Genomic DNA, 24,587 nt, shown 5'->3' on the forward strand with positions numbered 1-24,587 from the left:
GAACTCAAGGTCAAATTAATAGAGAAACAGGAGATAATATTGACACTATTGATAAGTGCATAAAAGACAGCAGTTCTAAAAACATTGTAAACCTTTTTTTTAAATAATTAATGTTATTATTGTTGTAATTATTCTTTAAAATAAATAATGTTTGATTCGAGTGAAACGTGTGTTATTTCTGAAGCTGTTCGTTGATTGGCTGGTTTTGGGGAATGGGCGGTGCTTCGGTGCATCCACAAGGGAAGAGTTGCCAAGACAACAAACAAAAAAACACAGCAGTGAAGCCGGACTGCAGCTTAAAGATTATAAAGATCATGAAAAACCTAAAATATTTAATAATGCTGGCCACTTTCAGCTCGGATTCCTCCCTTCTTCAACCTGTCATCTTCTTCCCACCCCTCTTCTTTCATCCCCCTTTTTTCCTCCTCTCTTTATTTTCCTTTCTCTACATCCATCTTACTCTCTCTCCTTTTACTCCCTTTTTCATCCCCTCCATACCTGCCACCTCGATAAATCGTACCTCCTTGTTCCATGTTACCTACTTCACCAACCCAGTCCTTACCTGCTTCCTTTAACTATTCCTTTGCTAACGCTTGGCCCTCGATGCCTCCTACTATTTCTTCCAGCCTGCTCCCACGTCTCCTCTCGCCTCCACCTGTCAATCCTTAAGCTTCCAAGCTTGCCCTCTCTCCCATCTACTGGAACATAGTTTGACCTGCCTTCCCTTCTAGACAGCATCCATCAGTGCATTTTCTCAGCCTTCTGCCATGCACCTCCAACTATGGATGGGGAGGAATTGCACTTCTCTGCAGTAACCGCACGCCTACTTGCCGTGATGCTGTGACCATGTCCAGCGACTCATGGCAAACCTTAATGGCAGTCTGGCACACTTCATTTGTCGTGAAAGACAGTGGTCTGGTTGTCAAAATCATTCAGCCCTGCCTTCGGGCACAGATTGCCTCCACCCACTCTTACTGGCGCTACCAGAATCTGGAACCACATCCTTACCTCTTCAAGCATCATACACCCCCTCCTGCTACCCAGCGCTCTCATGTAGTCACCCGTTGTCTCTTCTTTCCAAACCTACAAGTGACCCCGTTGGTCACTCATAACACTGCAGCAGTGTACAGCCCACCAGTTCACCGGATGTCACCATGTCCTTGTATCACTTTGCATTCTACACTTCATCCATGGACCTGGACCCCCTTCATTATCTCTGTACCCCAATGCGCTAAACTTCAACTCCATCAGTCTCACTTTTAGTATTTTAACACAGCAGCTCTGTCTGATGCTTCACTATACTTCCGGATGCTGTTGCTTCTCAGGCCTCTCCTCTGCGACAGCTTGGCCAGGCATGACTGCCTCTCTTATTTCACTACTCCCACTCCCTCTCCACTGGGTCACCGTTGCATCATGCTGCAGAGGAAACCCCCCTCAATATGCTCCCCTTCCCTCTCAGACTGGTCCACCATCCATTTGTGAAGATGCTGTCTGTGTCCCTGGGACCCTGCTGCCCTTCCAGTCATTTCGGCCACACTTCCGCACACTGATTTGACTGCTCTCTCATCCCCAAGTTCTCAGTCCTTGGAATCTTGTCCATCCACCATCACTCTTTTTGAGGGCTTGAATTCCGAGCAGGTGACCCTCATCCACCGTCATAATTGAAATTGAAGCTTTAGCGCAAGTTCTACCAGGGAGACTCCAATGCCAGAACACACTTTAAGAAAATGCACATATCTAACTTTTCCATGTTTTCAAGAGAGTGCAAAGGGTCTAGAATATATTGATTATGTTAATTGTGACTAAACAGTGACCACCTTTCTGTGTGGAGTTTGCGTGTTCTCCCTGTATCTAAGTGATTTTCCTCTGGGTGCTCCTGTTTCCTCCCACAGTCCAAAGACATGCAGTCAGAACAACTAGAGATGCTAAAGTGGCCCTAGGTGTGAGTGTGTGTGTCTGTGTGCGTCTGCCCTGTGATGGACTGGTGGCCTGCCTTGTGGACTGTGTTTCCTGCTTTCTACCCAGTAAGCGCTGGGATAGGATGACGAGTGAGTCAATGAGTGACTAAACAGGTTATCCTAAATGTAACTAAACAACAAAGTCCTAAATTATATTCTTTGCAAATGAAATAGATGAAAAATAAAGTTATGGTCAAAGCTGGGTCTGTGTGTGTGTGTGTGTGTGTGTGCAGGCCGAGGTTCTTAAATGATGGCCTAGTGTCACTAAATAAATACAATTTATGCTTCTGGATGGGACTGAGCAGTGTTTCCCAAGCCTGGTTTAAACAGAGCGTAAGGCTTTCAGTTTTTCCTGTTTTCCAGCTTTCAGAAGCTGATAGAAGTGCTAAAAATGATCTCAACCCAGTGAATGCATTGTTAGCTCAGCCCTATCATAACAGCTATTGGCATTATCGCAGCAGATAAAAGTAAGGCTACTTAAAGTTTTTTTCATGAAACATTGCAATGAAAATGAACATCCCATGATTAAATAACAAAAATTAACCCCACATAGTCCAGTTAATGAAGAATTAGTTATTAAGTGTGAACATGCTGAACCAGTTACTGGCACATTCTGATTTTCTGCAGTTATCAGATTATTCAACACATGTAAACACACTCATTGTTCCTTTGTTTGCTTTAATTTTTTTTTTCATGATGCTTGACTCTCAAAAACAGTGCTGCTATGTGTCATTAGCAGTTACTGTTAGTAGAACTGACACAAATCTTTTTTCTTAGCCACAATAAATAAAAATGGACAAACAGACAGCAATTTAGCATCCCGATACTGGTTAGTGAGAAGCTATGGATGTGGCTTGTCCGCAGTTGCTACAGACGTGATTAAAGGGACTTAAAAGCATGTACATAGTTGTGACCTTTAGCTTTGAGCTGTGTATTTGTGCTTAATGGGTGATGATCTGCCTGCTGTGCCAGCTGATGGCACAAAAAGGCTCGTCAGCAAACCCCAGCTGGAAGATGGCAAGGTGAGGCTGGAGGCCAGAGTCAGTGTGGGAAGGCCTAGTGACAGAGTCGATGCAACAAGGCTTGACAGCAAGGCGTGTGCAGCGAGTCTAGAGACTAGAGGCAGTGTGCGTGACCAAGGGTGAGGTTCCAACAGACATGGGCAGCAGTCTTGGTGGTGCCTGTGGCATGGTGGGCGGTGGAGAAAGTGGAGAAGTATGCGCCACTGCTGTTGCCGCCACCCCCGGTAGCACGAGGAACGATGGCGCAAGCCTTGAGCAGAATCGGCATGCTGGGGAGGAGTATGCAGCGGTCAGTCTCTCTGCTCCGGTGCTTCTGGGAAAAAGGACGTGCCCCCAAGGGAGGACTGGCAGCACATGCAGCTGAGAGAGTGGACATTCTGTAACCCCGGTTGCACAGAGCCTGCGAGGGGGTGCATTGTGCTCCCACACACCTCAGGGACTCTACTCGCACTCTGGAGAGCAATGAAGTGGAGAGCAATGAAGTGTTCTACTACTGGCTGGCGTGAAGCCGTGGACATGTAGGAGGCCACACATACAGGCTTTTGGGAAGTGCCGCAGCCATGATAAGAGAGATTTAAAAACATGTAAATAGTTGTGACTTTTAGCTTGGAGCTGTGTAGATGCGTTTAATGGGCTATGTTGTGGTGGGCCGTGGGCTATTTAGTGAGGTAGTAGTGCCGTGCTGCTGCCTACTGCAGCTATTCAGCTATGGCTATTCAGCAAAATCTCCCATCTAAAGACACTAACACACTGAACCAGTTACAGGCACTATCTGATTTTCTGCAGTTGTCAGATTATTAAGTGTAAACATGCTTGAACCAGTTACTGAAACGATCTGATTTTCTGCAGTTGTCAGTTTATTAAGTATAAACACGCTGGCGGTTCTTACTGCTGCCGTGATTCAATACCCTTGCCTGAAGCGCTGTGTTTCCTGTGTCTTCTCACTCTACACTGACGCCACAGTACAAAATTACACATGTGGTTACTATAGGGGTGAAACTAAGCAGACAGGGCTGCCAGCTTTCACACATTCAGATCTCGTTCTCTCGCTCTCACACCACACTTGATAGTTCTCATGCATGTTTACATCTCTCCTCAAGACCTACCCACAGAGAGGATATAAGGAGCTGAGAGCTGCCATGTTGTAATGTTTCCAGGAATGCAGTCACATAGTTTAGTAATTGATTTCCTCTGTTTAAGATTAATTAAACACGATGTAAACTGGCCAGTCCTAATCTTGGGTAACACTTTCATAAGCATTCCCCTGACCAATCACAGGACTGACGTCTCTTGCCTCGCCCACACAGAACAGTTTCAGAGTCCGAGAAGCTTAGCGAGCTGAAGCCAACCCAGCAGAACCAAAAGCTACTGAGCTATGCCACCCGTCTGCCATGTCTGAATCTGATGTTTGTATGAACGCTGCCTGCTGAGGTTTCTGCCATTTTTTAAGGCAGTGTAGATCTATCTTTCATTGCCTTGTATATCCCATAATCCTCTGTGTTTGTGCAGATGAGTTTATAAAAAAAAAGGCAGAAAGCAACAGCACTGGCACAGTGGATACCACTGCCTTCTGAGGCACTGCGAGTGATTTAGTAGGTGTTAGATAGCCAGCTTGATGTTTATTTAATGAAAGTATGAAAATCGAGCACTATGATTACGTGATTGGTGACCATGTGAGAGAATTGAACTTTCTGATTATTATTGATTTACGAGATGGAAAAAAAATGACATAAATCCTTTTATGTTATTACAACACTTGTTAACTCTAAACCCAAATCTGAAGAAAGTTTTCTAAACTGATCAAAGTATGGACCTAAAAAAGGGGTTGGTTTATTTATTTATTTATTTATTTATTTATTTATTTAAATCAGTTGTTAAATTCAGTCTTTTTGTCATATGGGATTACTGATTTTCAACAAAACAATATAAAGTACAAATATGAGTGTAAATAAAACTGGAAACTTCATTTCAAATGATAGCCTTTCATACAAAATACAGCATTTCAGTGTACAAACGTTCTGTGTCATTTTTTTCTTTGTCAGACTAAATTTAGCTGTTGGACATGAAGTGTGTTCAACTTAAGCTTGAACACAAACATGCCATCACAAGCAGTTTCCTGTCAGATAGGAGGTGGTGAGGAAGTGTGTGAGTGTTCATGCAACAAGAAGAAATCAGTCCTCAGTGATGGCAAAGGAAAAATACGGTAAACAGCTTTAATTCATACTTTAACTCATTTTCCAAAAAGGTTAACTAAAACAGCCCATAATGCTAAAGCTGAGACTAGTGGAGACAACACAGTCATATTGATAAGGGAAGATGAATGTGGTGTTAATATCAGACATACAGGTCTGTATTGGATGTGTTGTTGTCTATATTGTCTCTATTGCAGTGAATTCAGTTCTGTGTATCTAGAACTGTTCACTCAGTGGGGTTCTACTCAATGATTTAAACAATCACTCAGTATCACTCAGACAGATCAGCTATCAGGCTGCATTAGAGCTCCCACTGCAATGTTTATACTGTATTGATCACTGTATTGATCAGATACTGACACATTAAGATGAATGAATTGAGGTTTGTTGTTTTTCTCTGCAGGAGACTCCCGGACATTTGACCCTAATTTTAAAGGGCCCATTCACAACAGGTGAGAGAGACTGTTATTCACTTCAATGACGCTGTTGTAACAGTTCATAATCTGTGCTTTAAGTCTACTGTAAGTGGTATTTTCCTGTTTGAACAACAGGATTTGTTGTCTGTTCAGTTTTAAGCTATTTCTATTTCAATTCCTATTCAAATCTAATTCTATATTAATTGAGTGAACTCTTTCTAATTCCATTGCTATTCAATTGCAGTTGTACTTTAATTCTAAGCTATTTCTAATTCAATTCTTATTCAATTTTAATTCTGTTTCAATTCTGTTCTAATTTAATTCTAAATCATTTGTAATTCAATTCTAATTCCATTGTAAAACAGCTCTAATTTGGTTATAATACTCCACCCTGAGCTCATGATGCTTTTAATTTAACACCAGCAACCACAGTTATTGGTTAGGATCCTCCAGATCAGCATTTCACACTAAAACAATGTTTACTGTTTTGTTTTTTTTTTTTATAAATGTTATTATACACCGACTGGCCACTGCAGTCAAGCTTGTATACAGGGAGGTAGACTTAATAAAGTGGCTGGTTGGTGTATTTTATTAACTGACTGATGTTTGAATGCTGTAAATTTAAACACTCTTGTGTTCAGTGCTGAGTTCAGCAGCTCATTTATTGTTAGGAATTTAAGTAGAGGCTCTTCTGAGTGACTGTGAAAATTAATGTTCAGTTAAAGAGAAGAACTGCACTGACCTTTATATGCTCACTCACACACACACACACACAAACTCAGTGTGAGCTGCAGGTCAGTTCCTCTCTCAGAGTCACAAAGACACACCAGCACCGTCACACCCAGTGCAGTGTGTACAGCTTAGCTCAATGTGTACAACTCAGGGTAGAGTATACAACTCAGTGCAGTGTGCATAACTCAGCGTAGTGTGTATAACTCAGCACAGTGTGTATAACTCATTGCATTGTGTATAACTGAGTGCAGTGTGTATAAGTAGTATATATCCTACACTGTTTTTCAAAGTGTGATTTATGACCCTGATTTATGACTCTGATTTACGACCCATATGATTTGTGGTTCTGTGATGGACAGATTGGACAGACATTTTAACAAGGGGCCCTCTCCCCACATCACCCATCCACCCCTCCCCATCACCTCCCTCATCACCCCCACCCCTCACCACACCTCACCCCAAAGATTTACGACTCCCTGTGCGACAGCCCGATTTATGACACCCCCTCTCTGTGACAGGTCAGTTTGAGGGACAGGTCTGTCATGGGTTGGGTGTTTTACGACACCCTCTCACCCCACACCCCCTACCACCAACATTTGTGTTGGGGGAGCATGGCGAGGGGGTTGGTGTGAGGTGTGAATGTTGAACCCTTTCATGTAGGTTTTCACTGTTTGTAGTTTGATTGTGGATTCTTAGCTATGTGTGTTGTGTATGTCTCCAGCGTGTTAAAAGCGCCAGAATGTCTAGACGGATTAAAAACAAAAGGGGGTTTTAGAGTAGCGTGTGGGGGGTTAAATCGTTGTTATCAGTGTCTCCAAAATGTGTTAAAAGTGTCAGAAAGTCTAGATCTTAAAAACACAATTCATTTTGAAACATTTATTTAGTTGTATTGAAACTATTTGCTTTGCTAGTTTTTTTCTTATTTTTCTTTTTGTTAATGATCGCTCTGGCCGTGTGTACAGTAATTCCTAGAAATAAGATTCCGGAGTGCGACCAGGTTGGTGTTTGTCCAAAGATCGTGTTGTCGGTTTTAACTATGAAAAAAAAAGCTGTTACACTATTTATTCTCACACCCGAAGAAATTGACTGGAAATATGAACGAGTGACTTTTTGGTCACACGACAATGTCCACACTGGGTAAAGATAGGAGAGTCACTCTTATGTGTATAGAATAAAATTCTAATTGTGCTTTTAAAGGCTACAATAAGGTTTTCAGTTACATACACAAGCAAACACAACAAACCACGCACAGAATCAACTGGAGATATTCTGAATTTTATTTTGGTTTTGTCAGTGGATGACGCTACAAGGTTTTTCCATAAGATTGATGATCTGTTCAGGGGTTTAGGTGCAATTAAAAAAGAAATACCCTTTTCGGAATTTAGCTTTGGAAACAAATATTAAGTTCCAGCAAGCCTGTGTGTGTGTGTGTGTGATAGAATTTTTTTTTTTACACTTTTAGACCTAATTGCAACTTTAAACTTTAAAAACTTCTAAGACCATATAGGTAAATAGTGTTTAACACACTTTTAGGCCTAATTTCAGCTTTAAAACATGTAAGACTGCATTGTGTTTGTGTGTGTCAGGTGGGCGGATCGGTTTGGGAGGGTGTGTCTCATATGACACCATCATTACGGCTACCCAACCAAACCAATCAAACACAAAGGTATTCAACAGGTCATAGTAAGGGGTGTGCCATGAGTAAATGGTGTATAAAAACGGCTCGCAAAGACCCTGCATTCACCCTAAATACCGTCAACGGCATTGTTGTGTGCGTGTGTGTTGTATTTCGGGAACAAGAAATGGACGCCAGTTTTCTTTGTAAGTATGTACCATGCTACAGACCTTTTGCCTAATTTTCCGTGTAAAGTAATAACTAAAAGACTGTTACAATTTGTATTTAACAGGAATGTTCTTGGTCTAGGTAACTCTGAGCTTGAAACAATCGAAGCCATCAGAAGTATTGAAGGTTTATCTCAACTGTTTGACGGTATGTCACTGTTTGTTTATAGCATTATTTACTTACTTATTTATTTATTTACAGCTCTTGATGTTCATTAAAAAATATTTCCTGCATTTCTACAGAACCTGATAGCGTATCGGCTTGTGAAAACCCCCTTGGTGAGGTAAAGTTTATGTTTTGATTTTTGATTTTGTAGCAAAATGATATGTTATACTAATTCAGACTATTTGTTTTCTGTAGTAGGTTTGAACCATTTGGTTGAGTCCGTTGGTCTCCTAACACCACCTGGATTCGACGCTGTACCCAACACCTCTGCGGCCTGCGATCCCCGCGCTTTGTTGACGTTTAAGCCTTGTTTAACAAGCAGTCCTGGGGGTCCGCCACAGAGTGGAAGGAGTCAAACAGCCGATGATAGCTCTGTTTCCCGCGAAAAACGTCCAAGGATATGTTTGAGCACTAACAACGGGTCAATTTCACGTGGGAAACGTCTTAGGCTTGATGATAGTTGCAAATCCATGGGTAAGAAAATACTAATTAAAGTGAACACTTTTTACAACGTTATTTTTAACATTAACAGTTGTGTGTAAATGTTTTTTCTTAAACTGTTTACAGATTTACGCACCGGTAACCATACTGCATGTGGTGATGTGGCGCGGACAGGAGCGGTTTCGGACGTTGACACTGTCGTCTGGACTGAGGAGCTTTTGAATACGTGGGACCAGAACAGTTTCACAGAAAAGCCGGATGAGGCCGAGGATACTGGACCAATTAATACTGGACTAAATCCAATATTGGAAGAAGTCAGAGACATTGATGGAGAGGGTTTAAAACCAAATCAGGAGCACGAACGTCGGGTAAGCGGCTCTTACCTTTCTAGCGGTGTTACTGAGTTTAAAACATTGCTGGGTCAGCTTTCTTTAAGAGATTACCAAAAATACAATTAAACAGCGTAGACAAGGTGCTATTGTACGTAGATTAAATAATATTGTTCAAAAACTAGCTGAAAATAATCGGGAATTAGTAAAAGAAAACTGTATACTGTTTGAACAGGTATCAAAGCACATACAGATTGTACAGGTTATGCATGAAGAACAAAATGCACATTTTAAATCTTTAACAGATGTAATATTTAAACTCAACAGGGTTTTACAGTTCAACAAAATTGTCTGTTGCAGGACCATCCAAGTAGTTATTGTGTGGCAATTGAAAATATTTTTGTTCTTTACACATACTTGTACCTATTAAACAAACCACATCATCAGCACGTCATAAATTATTGTTTAAATAATTATTAGTAAAAGAAAGAAACAAACAAAAATAATGGGATCTAAAAGGTGTCGGGAGTCAGACAACAATCCGCGTGTTAGCGACTTAAATGATGTTTGGGAGCAAATGTCTATTAGCGATCGATTGCAATGTTTAAATGATGAGTATGAGTCGGCTACTGGTATTAATCTGCAAAACACATACAATCAACACAACGCAAATGTTAATGATTATATCACACCTGATGATTTACAGACCACATTGGATAAATGGTTCTCAAATAAAAACGACGCAATACACAGCCCGCCAACAACATGCCGTAGATGCGACGATAATTATGGACATTCCATAGATTTTATGTGTAATACCGCCATAACCGATGCTTGGGAGCAGACATCTATTAGTGAACAACTGCTATGCTTAAATGATGAGTATGAGTCAGCTTTAATGTTCTTAGAAAACCCGGTACAAAATAATACACTACACCTAAACAGAGAACAGACAGGCACCGGTCTGCAGACACATAGTTTTCCTACATTCGATCCAACAGCTCCTAACTTTGGTTTATCTAGTAATGACATGGTTCAGTTGGTGAGAAATGGTGGTGAAATAAATGGATACGCTGTAGTGCCGAGAAATAGGTTTAATAGTGTTGTGCTACACAGAATGCTGAATTTACGCGATGCTCCATCCACAGACATGGCCTCATATACTGTCTATGTACACAATATGCTATCAGACATTGTGGCATTCTCCAGGGTGTTGGCTGGTGACGGTAGTGTAATCAACATAACCCTAAGAGGTGATAGTTTAACATCTGATGTAAATGCTTTGTTGTCTTCAAGAGATGGTTACAACGTTGACAGGTTTGCAGATGCAATTGAAAGGGTTATGCAGAGTAACAAGTACATTACAACAGACAATAGTTTGGTGTTGACAGTCTCCATGGCTATGAGTAAAAATGGCGGTGTTCGGCGTAAGGTGCGTGACCTTGCGCACAATCAGGTGATTGATAGGAACAGAATGAACCTCTTTTGTCCAACAAACATTTCAAATAATCTGTGTTTCGCGATCTGTCTTGCTCATTTTCTGAACCCACATGCGCCACATAACACGTTAGAAACTATAGCCGATCAGACACAGGCAAAGGCTGGTTACATGCGTGATCACAAGGTTGGGTTTAATGACATTGGTCATTTCGAATTCAAGTTTGGTGTTAAAATAGTTGTGTTCCACAAGAGCGGTTCGGGTGGTTTAGAGAAGTACCAAACGAAAGACAAACCACATGCCAGGACTGTGTTTCTGTATCTCCATGATGGCCATTATTACTTGGTAAAAAATTTGAAAGCGTTTATGGGCGTACCGTATGTTTGCAAGTTTTGTTATAAGGGGTACACTATCGCGCGGGATCATAGTTGTAAATATCATTGCGATGTGTGTCAGGACACAGAATGCAGCCAGAAACCCATACGTGTCAAATATTGTGATGACTGTTCACGCTATTGTAAATCTGACTATTGTTATGACCAACACAAGAAAAAGAAACAACAACTTATTGCCGGGGAGATGGCGTCCTCATGCGATTTGACCAAATACTGTAGATCATGCGGTCGACGTTATCATGTTAGTTTAACTAAACCAAAACCCCACAAGTGTATGTCAGGACGTTGTGTTCACTGCCGTGAAGAATTAATATCAGATACAACACATGAATGTTACATACAGCCGATCAAATTAAAAGAACCAAGCGAGTCTTACATCTTCTTTGACTTTGAGACACGGTTTGAAAATGGTAAGCATGAAGCTAACTTTGTCTGCGCAATCACATTTGACGGTAGAGAGTTCACAGCAGAGGGGTCTGACTGTGTAGAAAGACTCCTCAGAGAGTTTAGAACCCCCAAATATCATGGTTACAGATGGTTAGCACACAATGCAGCCGGTTTTGACAATTTCCTATTACTGGAATATTTTTCTAAAGCGGGCATTTCTGTCAAAATCACCATGATGGGGTGTAGACTCATCTCCATGTATGACGAATCGTACAAACAGCACTACATAGACTCATACTTGTTCATTCCAATGCGTTTGGCTAATACGGCATCAGCGTTAAATCTAACATGTTCAGAGAAGGGGTATTTTCCACACAAATTTAATTTGACACAAAATGAGAACTATGTGGGCCCATACCCCGACAAGAGTTTTTACGGCTATGACTCGATGAGTGACAAGGACAGAGAGCAGTTTGATGAGTGGTACAGCACAGTCTCTGGTGGTGTGTTTGATTTCAAAAAGTATGTTTATGGCAGGAATGATGTTGTTTTACTTCGTGAAGCATGCATTAAGTATCGTGACGAGTTCATTCAGTGTACAAAGCTAGACCCATTTAATTATACAACATTAGCATCATGTTGCATGGCTGTGTACAAGACACATTTTCTACCCAAAGACACACTAGCATTGACACACAACAACGCGTACATTAGCCAACACAAGACATTCTCAAATGTTTCAATTGAATGGCTTGAGTATGTTAAGAGTACCAGAGGTGTTGACGTGCACCACGCCCTAACTCATGGTGAAATGAAGTTTGGTGTGTATTATGTGGACGGGTATTATGAAAAGGGAGGTGTACGAAAAGCCTTAGAATTTATGCATCATGGTCATGAATGTCGTTACAGTCCAAACCAGCCTCATTCGATGTCAAAGGTGTTGTATGGCGAATTGCGAAAGCAGTTTAACACCAAGGTAGAGATCCTTGTTCGAGCATATGGGCTAGATGTGGAAGTAATGTGGGAATGTGAGTGGGCCAAAGCTAAGAGGGATGATTTGAGTGTAGCTGTGTTCATGTCTAACTACACACCACCTGAAAGATTGAAACCAAGAGATGCACTCTTTGGTGGCAGAACCAACGCATATAAGCTGTACTACAAAGCAAAGGAGGGTGAGAAAATCAGATATTTGGATTTCACTAGTTTGTACCCGTTCTGTCAGGCTAGAAAGAAATGCCCTGTAGGTCATCCTCAAATATTTTTCAAAAATTTTCGACCTCTGCAGGAGTACTATGGTTTAGTCAAGGCCACCGTACATCCACCAAGAAAACTCCTACACCCTGTATTACCATACCGCTGCAATGGTAAGTTAATGTTCCCACTCTGTCGTACTTGTGCCGAGCAGGAAAACCAGCTTCAAACTTGCACACATAGTGATGAAGATAGATCCATTACAGGGGCTTGGGTCAGTATTGAATTGATGAAGGCTATTGAGAAAGGGTATGTGGTGGCAAAAATCCATGAGGTTTGGCATTTTCCAGACAGTTCAGAGACGTTGTTCTGCGAGTATGTAAAGACTTTTTTACAGTACAAGCAGGAGGCCAGCGGTTATCCAGCACACACTGTCACAGAGGAAGAGAGGGCCGAGTACATCAGGGATTATTTTGCTGAATCCTGACAAGATAAGCCTTAACCAAGCATGTCGGTCTATTAACAAATTGTTGTTAAACAGCTTGTGGGGGCGTTTTTCAATGAGGGAAAACTTCCCAGTGTCCGAGTTGTTGAGCGATCCAGAACAGTTTTCACAGCACATATTTGGCGATGGATATGATGTTAAACACTTTTCATTTGTGTCTGATGCCACAGTTGATTCAGTGGTGCTATTCTGCTGGGGACAGCTGCCCAACACGTGACATTAATGTGTTTCTCGGCGCTTTTACAACAGCACACGCTCGTTTAGAACTGTTCGATCTAATGGATAAATTAGCTGACAGACTCTTGTACAGCGATACTGACAGTGTTATTTTTGTTTCTCGTGAAGGTGATTGGGAACCCCCTCTGGGACCCTACTTAGGTGATTTGACAGACGAAATTGGTGGTGATGATTTCATTACAGAGTTCTGCTCGGGAGGGCCCAAGACATACGGTTATCGCACAGCAACCGGTAAAACATGTATGAAAGCTAAAGGTATCACCCTAAACTCTGACAATTCAAAGGTCATTAGACTCGACACACTGATTGGTCTTGTCGACCATTATGTGGTAAATCACGACGGTAGTCGACACATACTGGCTCATGCAGACGGCACCGTAAGAAATAAAAAGAACCTCACGCTGAAAAACAAGTCAGTGGTGAAACGCTTTAAAGTCGTATACAACAAACGGGTCCTGTTGTCTGACTTTTCAACACTCCCTTATGGCTACTAAAGGTGTTCATCACTATCATGGGGTGCGCGATGTAGAAGGGTTTGATTTCAGATTACAACACCCTTTTTCTTGTGTAATAAGTGACCCATCAAATTCTGGAAAAACATTTTTTGTAAAACAGTTGATTGAACATGCTGATGTGTTGGTTTCAAAGAAAATAGAAAACATAGTATACATTTATGATTGTTAGCAACCCCTTTATGATGAAATGTTAAAAATAAGAAATATTAATTTTGTTCAAGGGATACCAACAACCCTAAATGATGACACACTTCTGCCACTTAACAGAAATAATTTGTTAATTATTGATGATGTTATGAAAGATGCTAGCAATAATGCTGAAGTGGAAAAGGTATTTACACAGTATGTACACCATTGAAATTTAAGTGCCATTTACCTAATACAGAATTTATTTTTTCAAGGAAAGTCTAGTAGAACTATTAGTTTGAACACAAACTACCTCATATTGTTTAAAAATCCTCGAGACAACAATCAGGTCGGTGTATTAGGTAGACAGATGTACCCTGGTAATACAAAGTTTTTCATGGAGTGCTTTCAAAATGCTGTAAGTAAACCATTCGGTCATCTTATGATTGATTATAAAGCAAAGACTCCTGAAGACGTTCGTCTCAGAACGGATCTGCTTTCAAACAGTCCTGTTGTTTACATTCAGAAAAAACACAGATAGATCAATATGTCTGACAGACTATATAGAAACCTGCCACTTCTTAAACTTTTATTTAAAGCTAAGCCTGCACAGAGACACGTTATTTTACAAGCTGCGTCTAATGAACTTATTTTAACTCTGTGTGAAGTGGCTCTTAACGTACTTAACGGTACCATACCTCTCACACCGACACAGTATCATGCGTTAAAGAAGAAGAAGTCTGAAATTAAATTTTTTGCTGATAAAAAGATTGGTGTTTCACGAAAAAGAAAGTAATTAATCAGAAAGGGGGCTTTCTTCTACCATTGTTAAGTATTGCTTTACCGTTTATAACAAGTTTGATAACAAAATAAATAAACTGAAGTGATGGAGTACGCTGAAAAAATGTTTTTGGTACCGCAACACCAGCTGGATAAGTTAAAGAGCGAGAACTCGCGGGGGACTATCAGACAAATTGTGGAAAATGACTTGGATGTGTCTATTAGAAATATTTTGGGTAGGAATGATCTTGACGCTCATGAGAAAGCCAAGCTTTATGTCGCTGTTTTGCAGAGATATTTAACCATTGTCAAACAGGGGGATATGGAGACCAACACTTTAACATTGTCATTACCACACGCAGATAATAATAATAAGGATGTAAATGTCATTGATCAGACTGATGACAAAAATGATGTAATCACTGATGTTCTTAGAAATGTACCCTCACGAAGCAGGAGGAATGTTCAGTATGTTTTAGATAAAATGTCTAAATCAAAAGATGTGTCTTCATGGAATGAATCAGGAGAATTTGTCTTGCATGGAAGTCCAGTCCCAGGGTCGCATATTCTGGACTTGGTAAAAAGTATAACAGCTCCTCACAAGGTTAGCGATGATCGTAGACCGCCGGGTTGGGATGAGTTTCTAGAGGCTTTTGCTGTTTTAAATATACCTCTTTCTACCATCCCAAACAAACATGTCAGACAAAAAGTTGTTTCGTTAAAAAACAAAAAGTCTGCTGGTTATGGTACGCCGACAAAAGACATTTCGCAACCAGTTAAGAGTGTTGAAACCCCAGCATTTATCTCCCCCATTCTAGACAGAAGTAAATGGTTAAGCTTCTAAAATGTTTTTTTGTTTGTTTGTTTGTTTATGTATTTCATTTATTTGTTTAACATATTGTTTTTAATCATGACTATGTAAATACATTTCAGAAAATACTGTGTTAAATCGATGTTTCACTGATGTGTTACATATTTGTAAATAAATGACACTGAGTTGAAATTCTTTGTTTTGTTTGTTTTTATTTATCAACCATTACATCACATAGGGACACAATTATACATTAAACATTTGTCCTGATTGAACATGCTGGACACATTTAAACAGCTTGTTCTTACAAATACATGGATAAAATTTCTTTACAAATGTTGAAACCATATTGTCATTTTTTACCAAATCTAAACAGTATTTAGACATCACATCTTCATAATTTAACCCTTTGGTGATGTAGTTTAAAAAAAACACACAGTGTTGGCCGCAAGTAGTTGAAGCAAAGTCTTGTACTTGTCTAGTTGAGTACCGCTGTGTTATGCATGATGTTTTAAGAAAGTCACTAATCATGTAAGGGAACCTCTCTGGTGGGTTTCCAAAACTGTCAAAAAAGCATCCAACATGATCTTCAGTTATGTAGACAGCAAGCCAGTGTTCACCCGGAAGGTCTGATATATGTGTATTTATAATAGCCATTGTTGGTAATTTCCTGATGACGTTTGTTGGCAAATGGTCGCAAGCTAACACCCCGAGAAAATGTGTGTTGACAGCTACTTTGTCCATGATGGCGTTTAACGCTAAAGTATTCATTAGTAAAAATCAACCAAAACTTGTCTTCGATTAGACACTTCAATGATACTGTCAAAAACAGCATATACAATCAAATTTATGGTGTGTGGAAGGGGTTGCCTGAAACGAGCTTCCAGTCTTATATTCCCAGATTTGACCAAAGACACATGTTGGCTACATTCTTCATCAGGTGTAAGATTAAATGCATACAGAGTGTAGCCCTGTAGGAAATCCGTTCTATCAAAAGACAACGCCTGGTTTTTCAGATGTCTACCAGATGCGAAAGCCAACTGATAAAATTCACACACAGCAGAACCAGACTGGAAATCGGGTTGATGTGGTTTAGCAGGATACTGTTGCCCATCTACATAGACAGCGAGAAACTCTAAATCATAATGTTTGAATGCAAATGGGTTTTTCTTGTATGCACCTGTGAAAGCGTCATTGTCAACCATTGCTATTATCATAGACTTTGGTAGTGTTCCCAAGAACAAATTCTCTTGATTCGAAACTCTCGTCCCTGCTGGTATAGAGAAATTTTTTAGACACGCTCTGTCAATCGGGTATTTAGCAGTTGTTGACAGCAACGCCTGCGCGTGACCCAGCCTTACAGCTGGTGATACAGACACTTTTTTGACAAATAAAGATGCTGAGAGAATGTTTACTTTGTAAGCTAACGCATCATGTCGCATTAGACAGAATTCATCCTTACTACGCATCATACGTATTTTATACCCACACCATTAAGCATCAATTTCTCCTGAAAAAATATGTCACTATGAATTGGTGCCAGCAGCTCCACCACATTACCAGCGTTTGTAAATGCAGCCCTCTTTCTCAAGCCTAGTTTCTAATGGGGTTTGCCTCATCCATATGTCCAGCTGTGTCCAGATAAAAGAGTCCAGCAGAAAAAACTGTTTCCAAGGTATCCCGGCCATAATTGGCAAGACATTCGATGATACTGCAGTATGGGTAGGTGCTGGAACTCTGTGATATTAGTCGATCACCTAGCGACACATCGACCTGTGAAAATATTGTGGCTCCTGGATAGTTTATCAACCCCACAGCAGCTCCGTCATCGATGTCACTTCCGTCAGGTTTTGTGATTTTAACACGAAGGTACAAGAGGATGTTATTCAGATCCGTATAATCTTCACCATGGCCTGCTATAAAAAATTCCAAAGGGGCTGTGTCCGATATTGCTGAAAGCGGTGGAATTTCTACATAAGTGTTTTTCTCGATAGATGTTTGTGTTAAAGGCACTGTGAACAAGTCTAGTTCCGACTTGATACATTCTTCAGACATGCGATGAAGTAGAGCCATGTTCAGGAAATAGTACTGACAGCCTTTCTTCGGGGTGTTCGTTTGGTCTGTTTCCCCTTTCTCTTCCTTTTTGAATCTATGCGTTTTTTCAACTCACGCTTGGTTTTCTTAGCAGGGCGACCACGCCTCTTTCCAGGGGGTCATTTCACAGATTTTCGTGCCATTACTAGCATGCCTGATCCGTCCTGTTGTTTCGCATTGCATGTGTCAAACCGTTGCTGACTATATCGCTTACAATGTTTTTAGCCGCGGTTTTTAGATGCGGTTTGGCTATACTAAACCCCCTCTTGAACAACGGTATAGCCATTCTGAATAAATTTCTAAAAATACCACCAAAGCCAGCTCCGTACATAGCTGGACTACCTGCATAACCAGGCATGATACCGCCCGCTTGATTTTGGTAGTAAGAAACATAGCGTTCAGGGTCCATAACGTGTGCATTGAATGCATCCATTTTAAAACCCTGTTGGTTGTTTTACAGGTCTAAAATGTAGTTTTGCAACCACTTTCCCGTATGAAAAATTGACGTGTTGGTTTTGATCAGTTTTCACCTCTTTTGCAATGTCACTAATGTGGGTCTTAGTTGCCGACACGTAGTGTGGCTTGTTGTATCTAACAGTGACAACATCGTGAATGTCCCCTGATATATGTACACATCTTAACAGAGGCACAAAGGCGTCTCCAACTGTTTGGTATTCGATGATGTCTGTGTAAACATACAGTGTGCAGAAACCCCCATAGATGTCGGCTGGGTGCGGCGCGTACTGTTTCTGAAAACCTTCTTGATCTCGAACCATTTTAGACGCAGATTCTAGCATCTCCCCCGTTTTAGACCTAAGATAATAGCTAGTTTTCCATCAAATACTAAACCTACGCCAGGTCTTGTCTTGATATAAACCTTGTGTCTTATTTGATCGTAACCAATAAATACTGAATGTGATGATATTTTAAAATTGATCTCATCAATCAACATGGATATGTCTTTATAATATCCGATAGGTAATTTTATTTTTGTTATTTTTGAAGCAATTTTATCGATCACCATAAATGTTGCGTCATCTTCATCAAATGTTTTCCACGTCCGTGGGTACTGAAACTCTAAAACACCCACTTCCCACCTTTTAAATCAATTGGTTTTGCCAGTTTTGTTCTGTAATTAGAAATTTGATTGTCGGGGTATACCGACATCGATGAGTTGCATGGCAAGGTAATGAAAAAACCATTGTCACCCATGTTTGTCATTTGTTGTAATGATTGCATTCACAAATGCCACTTTTAAGGCTTTTGTATATCTACCACATCCTTTTCAGGAATCCAACTGTTGAATTTGGGAGGCCATCCCAGCCATTTCACCAAAACCATATTTTTTTTACCCTGTTTTTTCTTCTCTAAAATCTTTTCAACTTTGAATGTTTTATCTCGAGGCACATTTATTTTTTGCAACTCTTCTTCATAGAAACAACCTTGTATAACATCACCATCATAATCTTTCAATCTATAACAGGTGGTTGACGAGGGACACACTCTAAAATTGTGAAAAATTCATGTGTATAGTTCTCCTCGTAACCCTTTGCAAACGGACCCCTGACTTTGGAAATTCTCACAACATCACCCACCTTGTACTTAAACACAGTTTCTTGCTTAGCCCGTCTCTCACACTATACAACGTTTTAAACACAATAGTTTCATTGTCTTTGGACACATCAGCTGGTTTCATTTTTATACTTCTGTGGTGACTGTTGTTGTAACCGCACACTATGTCTTGTAAAACATCAATGTACCTTTTGGAATTTATAGCCGTTAGATATCGCCACATACGACTTTTTAGAGTTCTATTAAAACGCTCTACGACACTAGCCTTTAGTTCACTACCTGTAGCAAAATGCGTAATTTTGTTTTTTGACATCAGGTTTTGAAAATGATTGTTAAAAAAACTCTTTACCCCGGTCAGACTGTAATTTTTGAGGCACTCTACCCTCGGCTAGTATGGACGCAAACGCGTTAGCGACTTCCAAACCCGACTTATTTTTTTACAACCGGACCCAGGCATATTTGCTAAATACATCAATACACGTCAATATATATTTATAACCTAAATATTTCCTTAGAATATGCGTTCATATCAACAAGATCGGCTTGGAATTGTGAGTCAATACTGTATACCACCACCCTGTTCCTTCTGTAATTATGCCGTATAGGTTTGTGAAGGATGTATGCATCTTCACCCGCTAACCAATCTGAAACCTGTTGATCAGACAGACGCACACCTTTATCCTCTAAAACAGCCTGTTTCAAACGGTTTTTACCACCTAATGAACCAGAATTTGAAGGTGTATAATAAGCTGCTCTCATAAGATCTGACATGTTCACAGACGCCATCACTGAAAATAATGACCCAAAATTTTGTTTGATTTACTGTTTTATTCACAACTCACAAGGCATCAATGAATTCAAGAAATTCCACACATACATCAACATTTTTCTCAACCAAGTATTCAACAAGTATTTCAACCACTTTACAAACATTAATTGGTTTATTTGCTGAAAGACTTAAGACACAAACATCTAATACATATGTACACAGACAAAGCACATGACTGATTTTCATTGTATTGTTGCTCTCTGGCATCAAAGACAATAACCTCCTGACAGTTACATGAGGCGGGTTGTCAGAATCTAGACATAACTGTGTAACGTTGCACCAATCATCTGACAATGATTTGACAATACTCATTTGATTCTTGAAATTTTGTAAACGTTTAGCTTCAACTTCATACACACTATTAAAGAGTCTAAAATTGACCACACAATCCTCAATACATTTATACAACAAATTGGTCATTTCGCAGTTTACACGGTGTTTCAACACATGGCCCGCCAGACCCTGGAATCCACAAACATTCCCCATTTGTCTTAAACAGCACTGCAGGTGTTTGAACCAGCTTTCCAACAATCAACAGCGTCAGCGACAAACTCCCCAGATATGTGATTAACCAGATTTTCTCTTATTTCATGCAACTTTTCCACAATGTGTGGCTCGCTCCGCAATTCACAGACAACTGTTTCAGCGCATCCTTGAATTTTTTGAAGAGGCAGATGTATTCCAAAACACTTTAGAAGCCCCGCGATAGCATGTTTCAATTCAGGCGTGAACAATGTCTGTGTTATATCGTCATAGTACTTTTCAAAGAAGAAGATATCCGGCTCAAACAGACACGAATGTCGAAGTTGACTGGGGTGGTCCACTTCACAACCAAGACACGTTTCCTTCAGTTTGTTGTTTATGATATGTTGTAAGATCACAACGACAGCAGACTTTATAAGTTTTAATCCTGTAGCACATACTCGGCCATCCACATCTTGGGTTGATGTGGGTATAGGCATGCATTCAGGAGCTTCGATGAGCGTTTCATCATCTTCCATGCATGCTGGCTCTGGTGAAAAAAACGGTGTATGCAGGAAAGTCATATTTGCATGTGCAAAATCTTCACACAAATGGTCTAACCAGTTGTTGTTGTTTGATGTGTTGGATAGTGTTGGCTGATTGCCGCCGCACGTTGTATAGCCATCTGTGTTGGTATCGTTGCTGAAATGGCCCGAGATGCTGTGGTCTGATGTCACGATGGCCGCTGCTGGTTCGTCATGGCTGTAGTTTACAGGACCGGTGGCAGTGTCGAGCGGTGCGTAATCAACGTCCGGCCCTTGATAATTTCTATACCACAGAGCCCCGTGGTTGTCGGGGTGGCCTGATGGATGAAAATCCTCAAACATGTTGGCTTGAGTGCTGAGAAACTGAAGCTGTATGCCTCGATATGGATGGGGGGACCCTTTAAACAGACATTGCGGAGGGCGGTGATTCTGTTTGACCATCCCCACAAACGTCATAAGCCAGAGAATCAAAGAGGTTAATCTTAACATCCCCAAAACGCTTGCGAGACCGGCAACGAAATGCATCGCGATACCGGCTCTTCCTCGGCGCAAACTCCAAATTGGTTTCACTACCACAAGAACTAACAGTCGGCGTTGCTGTAGAAACGCTAAGAACGGTCTGATTTAAACTTGCAGAAGACATTTTGCAGCAATAGTCATGCAATCCGCCTGTGAGAATAATGCTTAAATACAACATATGTAAGCCACACCCTGCTCCCCCAACACAAATGTTGGTGGTAGAGCGGGTGGGGTGAGGGGGGGTGTCGTAAAACACCCAACCCCAGGCAGACCTGTCCCTCAAACTGACCTGTCACAGAGAGGGGTGTCATAAATCGGGCTGTCGCACAGGGGGTCGTAAATCTTTGGGGTGAGGTGTGGTGAAGGGTGGGGGTGATGAGGGAGGTGATGGGGAGGGGTGGATGGGTAATGTGGGGAGAGGGCACCTTGTTAAAATGTCTGTCCAATCTGTCCATCACAGAACCACAAATCATATGGGTCATAAATCAGAGCCATAAATCAGGGTCATAAATCATAATTTGAAAAACAGTGTAGGCTATATACTACTTTTATAACTCAGCGCAGTGTGCATAACTCAGCACTGTGTGTATAACTCGGTGCAGTGTGTATAACTCAGCATAGTGTGTATAACTTGGTGCAGTGTGTATAACTCAGCACTGTGTGTATAACTCAGTGCAGTGTGAATAACTCAGTACGGTGTGAGTAACTCGTTGTGTGTGTGTGTGTGTGTGTGTATGAGCTATACTGATGTTCTTTGCTGTCTGCTTTTCACTCTGGCCATGCTGAGTTATTTGGCAGTCGGATATCTGGGTGAGTTTTTTATCTGTAAAATAAATAAACCTTGTCTATCTATCTATCTATCTCTATCTATCTATCTATCTATCTATCTATCTATCTCTTTAGTGTATTAGAGCTCTGAACTACTCTGAGTGGGTAAAGAAGTGAATTTTGAAAGTGAATAAACAATATAATTGCAATAAAATGCAGAGTGACTCTGCAGCTTAAGCAGCTCCCAAACGGTTGCTAGGGTGTTTCCAAATGGTTATTACGGCAATTTAGGTGGTTGCTATGGAATTCCAAGTGGTTGCAAGGGTGTTGCTAAGTGGTTGCTATGGTATCCCAGGTGGTGGCTAGGATTTTTCTAGGTGGTTGCAATTGTACCCACATGGGTAATATGGTGTTATAAATGAATTTGTGTCATCATGATATAAGTTGGGTGCACAAACTTTTGCACCCAATTCATTCTTCGTGGGAAAACAAATCGTAATTTAACAATGATTGTATGAAATCAAAAATCTGTATAAAAGCTCACCATTGACTAAAAATTCTGGAGTTGTCGATACCTCAAAAACTGCAGAATGAGTTAGTGGACAGAAAATCAGCAGAAAGATCATAGAAGGAAGAAGAATATTCCATCTGATAGCAATAGTGTTGCATGTTGCTTTGCAATGAGCAATCAGTAATCATATACCAATCAGTACATAATTACATTCATTATTAATGCCAACAGCATGTCCTCCCCCACTCCCTCCCACCCCCCAGCCTGGTCTCAGGGGGACCTGCGGAAGGTGATTTACCCCACAGACAGTAGGGGGCAGTTCTGTGGTCAAAAGGGAACCCCACTGGAGTGAGTGCACTAAAACACACTCACACTGACTCACTCACTCAATCTCTCTCTCTCTCTCTCTCACACACACACACACACACATAGTTTAATTCAGTGAAAACACTAGTTCTCCGGCGAGAGTCAATCCTCACTCTGTGTGTGTGTGTGTGTGTGTGTGTGTATGCAGGAAGAAGCCCTTGCTGTTTTATGTTAACAGTCTGAAGTGTGTCAGTATGCAGGTGTTGCTGGAGTTTCAGTGTCCCACCACACAGGTACTACCGCACTCCCCCCAAAAAAACTCTTTTACCCCACCACACAGGTAATACCCATTTACCCCAACATAAAACTCTCATTACCCCACTCTCTTACAATATTACCCCACCCTACCTGCTCTGTGATTACACTGTGTTGTGGTCAGCCTAACTACCATGTGCAGCAGCATTTTTGTTGTTATTGATGTAAGATATTGTGTGTGTGTGTGTGTGTGTGTGTGTGTGTGTGTGTGTGTGTAGATTTGTGTGGAGAAATGTCCAGAGCGGTCGCTGACGCTGTTGAATGCTAAACTGAGAGAAGAGGACATGCAGTACTACTCACAGTTCTGTAAGGAGGAAGTGAACACTAAACTGGTGAGTTAAACACTCACACACACACATACATACATACATACACACATACACATGCACACACACACACAATGTTACTGAGAGAATATCTCTTACACATCTTACAGAATTGAGTGCAGTTTACTTGAGTTATTCAGTTATTGAATTGATTAAATTGAGTAGAGGTGACTGAGTTTGTTGATTTGATTGAGTTGTGTTGTGTTGAGTTGATTATATTGAGTTCTGTTAAGTTGATTGAGTTGTGTTGTGTGTAGATGATTGAGTTGTGTTGAGTTGTGCTGATTTGATTGAGTTGTGTTGGTTGATTTGTTTTTAGTTGAATTGATTGAGTTGTGATGAGTTGTGTAGAGATAATTGAGTTGTATTTACTTCATTTGTAGATTGAGCTGTATTGAGATGATTGTGTTGAGTGGAAGTCACTGAGCTGTATTAAGTTATGTTTATTTGATTAGATATGTTAAGTTGTGATGATTTAATTGAGATGTTGAGTTGATTGAGTTGATTGTGTTGTTGTGTTTAGTTGAGTGAGTTGTGTTTACCGAGCTGTGTTATGTTTAGTTGATTGATTGTGTTTGGTTTTGTTGAGTTGACTAAGTTGTGTAGAGTATTATTTAGTTGACTGAGTTGTGTTGTGTTGAGTTGATTAAGTTGTATTGAGTTGTGTTGATTTGATTGAGTTGTGTTGACTTTAATGAGCTCTGTTCAGTTGTGTGTATTTGAATGAGTTGTGTTGAGTTGACTGAGTTATGTTGAGTTTAGTTGAGTGAGTTGTCTTCAGTTGTGTTTAGTTAGATGTGTTATATTCAGTTGTGTTATTTGATTGAGTTGTGTTGTGTTGGTTTGATTGAGATTTG

The 24,587-nt window shown here is 40.6% G+C and overlaps 1 protein-coding gene across 1 annotated transcript in view; it reads left to right on the forward strand.

Moving 5' to 3' along the window:
• The first annotated feature begins 5,098 nt into the window (after positions 1 to 5,098).
• The window catches only part of LOC118807665 (choline transporter-like protein 2), a 64,716-nt gene continuing 45,227 nt past the window's right edge, over positions 5,099 to 24,587 (forward strand). The window contains 7 exon segments of the mRNA XM_036569696.1: positions 5,099 to 5,183; positions 5,576 to 5,624; positions 6,940 to 6,942; positions 22,244 to 22,314; positions 23,047 to 23,131; positions 23,298 to 23,382; positions 23,623 to 23,736. Of these exon segments, the coding sequence (XP_036425589.1) occupies positions 5,165 to 5,183; positions 5,576 to 5,624; positions 6,940 to 6,942; positions 22,244 to 22,314; positions 23,047 to 23,131; positions 23,298 to 23,382; positions 23,623 to 23,736 (426 nt within the window). The 5' untranslated portion in view covers positions 5,099 to 5,164.

Source organism: Colossoma macropomum, unplaced genomic scaffold (assembly GCF_904425465.1).
Source record: "Colossoma macropomum unplaced genomic scaffold, Colossoma_macropomum, whole genome shotgun sequence".
In the NCBI taxonomy this organism is placed as follows: Eukaryota; Metazoa; Chordata; class Actinopteri; order Characiformes; family Serrasalmidae; genus Colossoma; species Colossoma macropomum.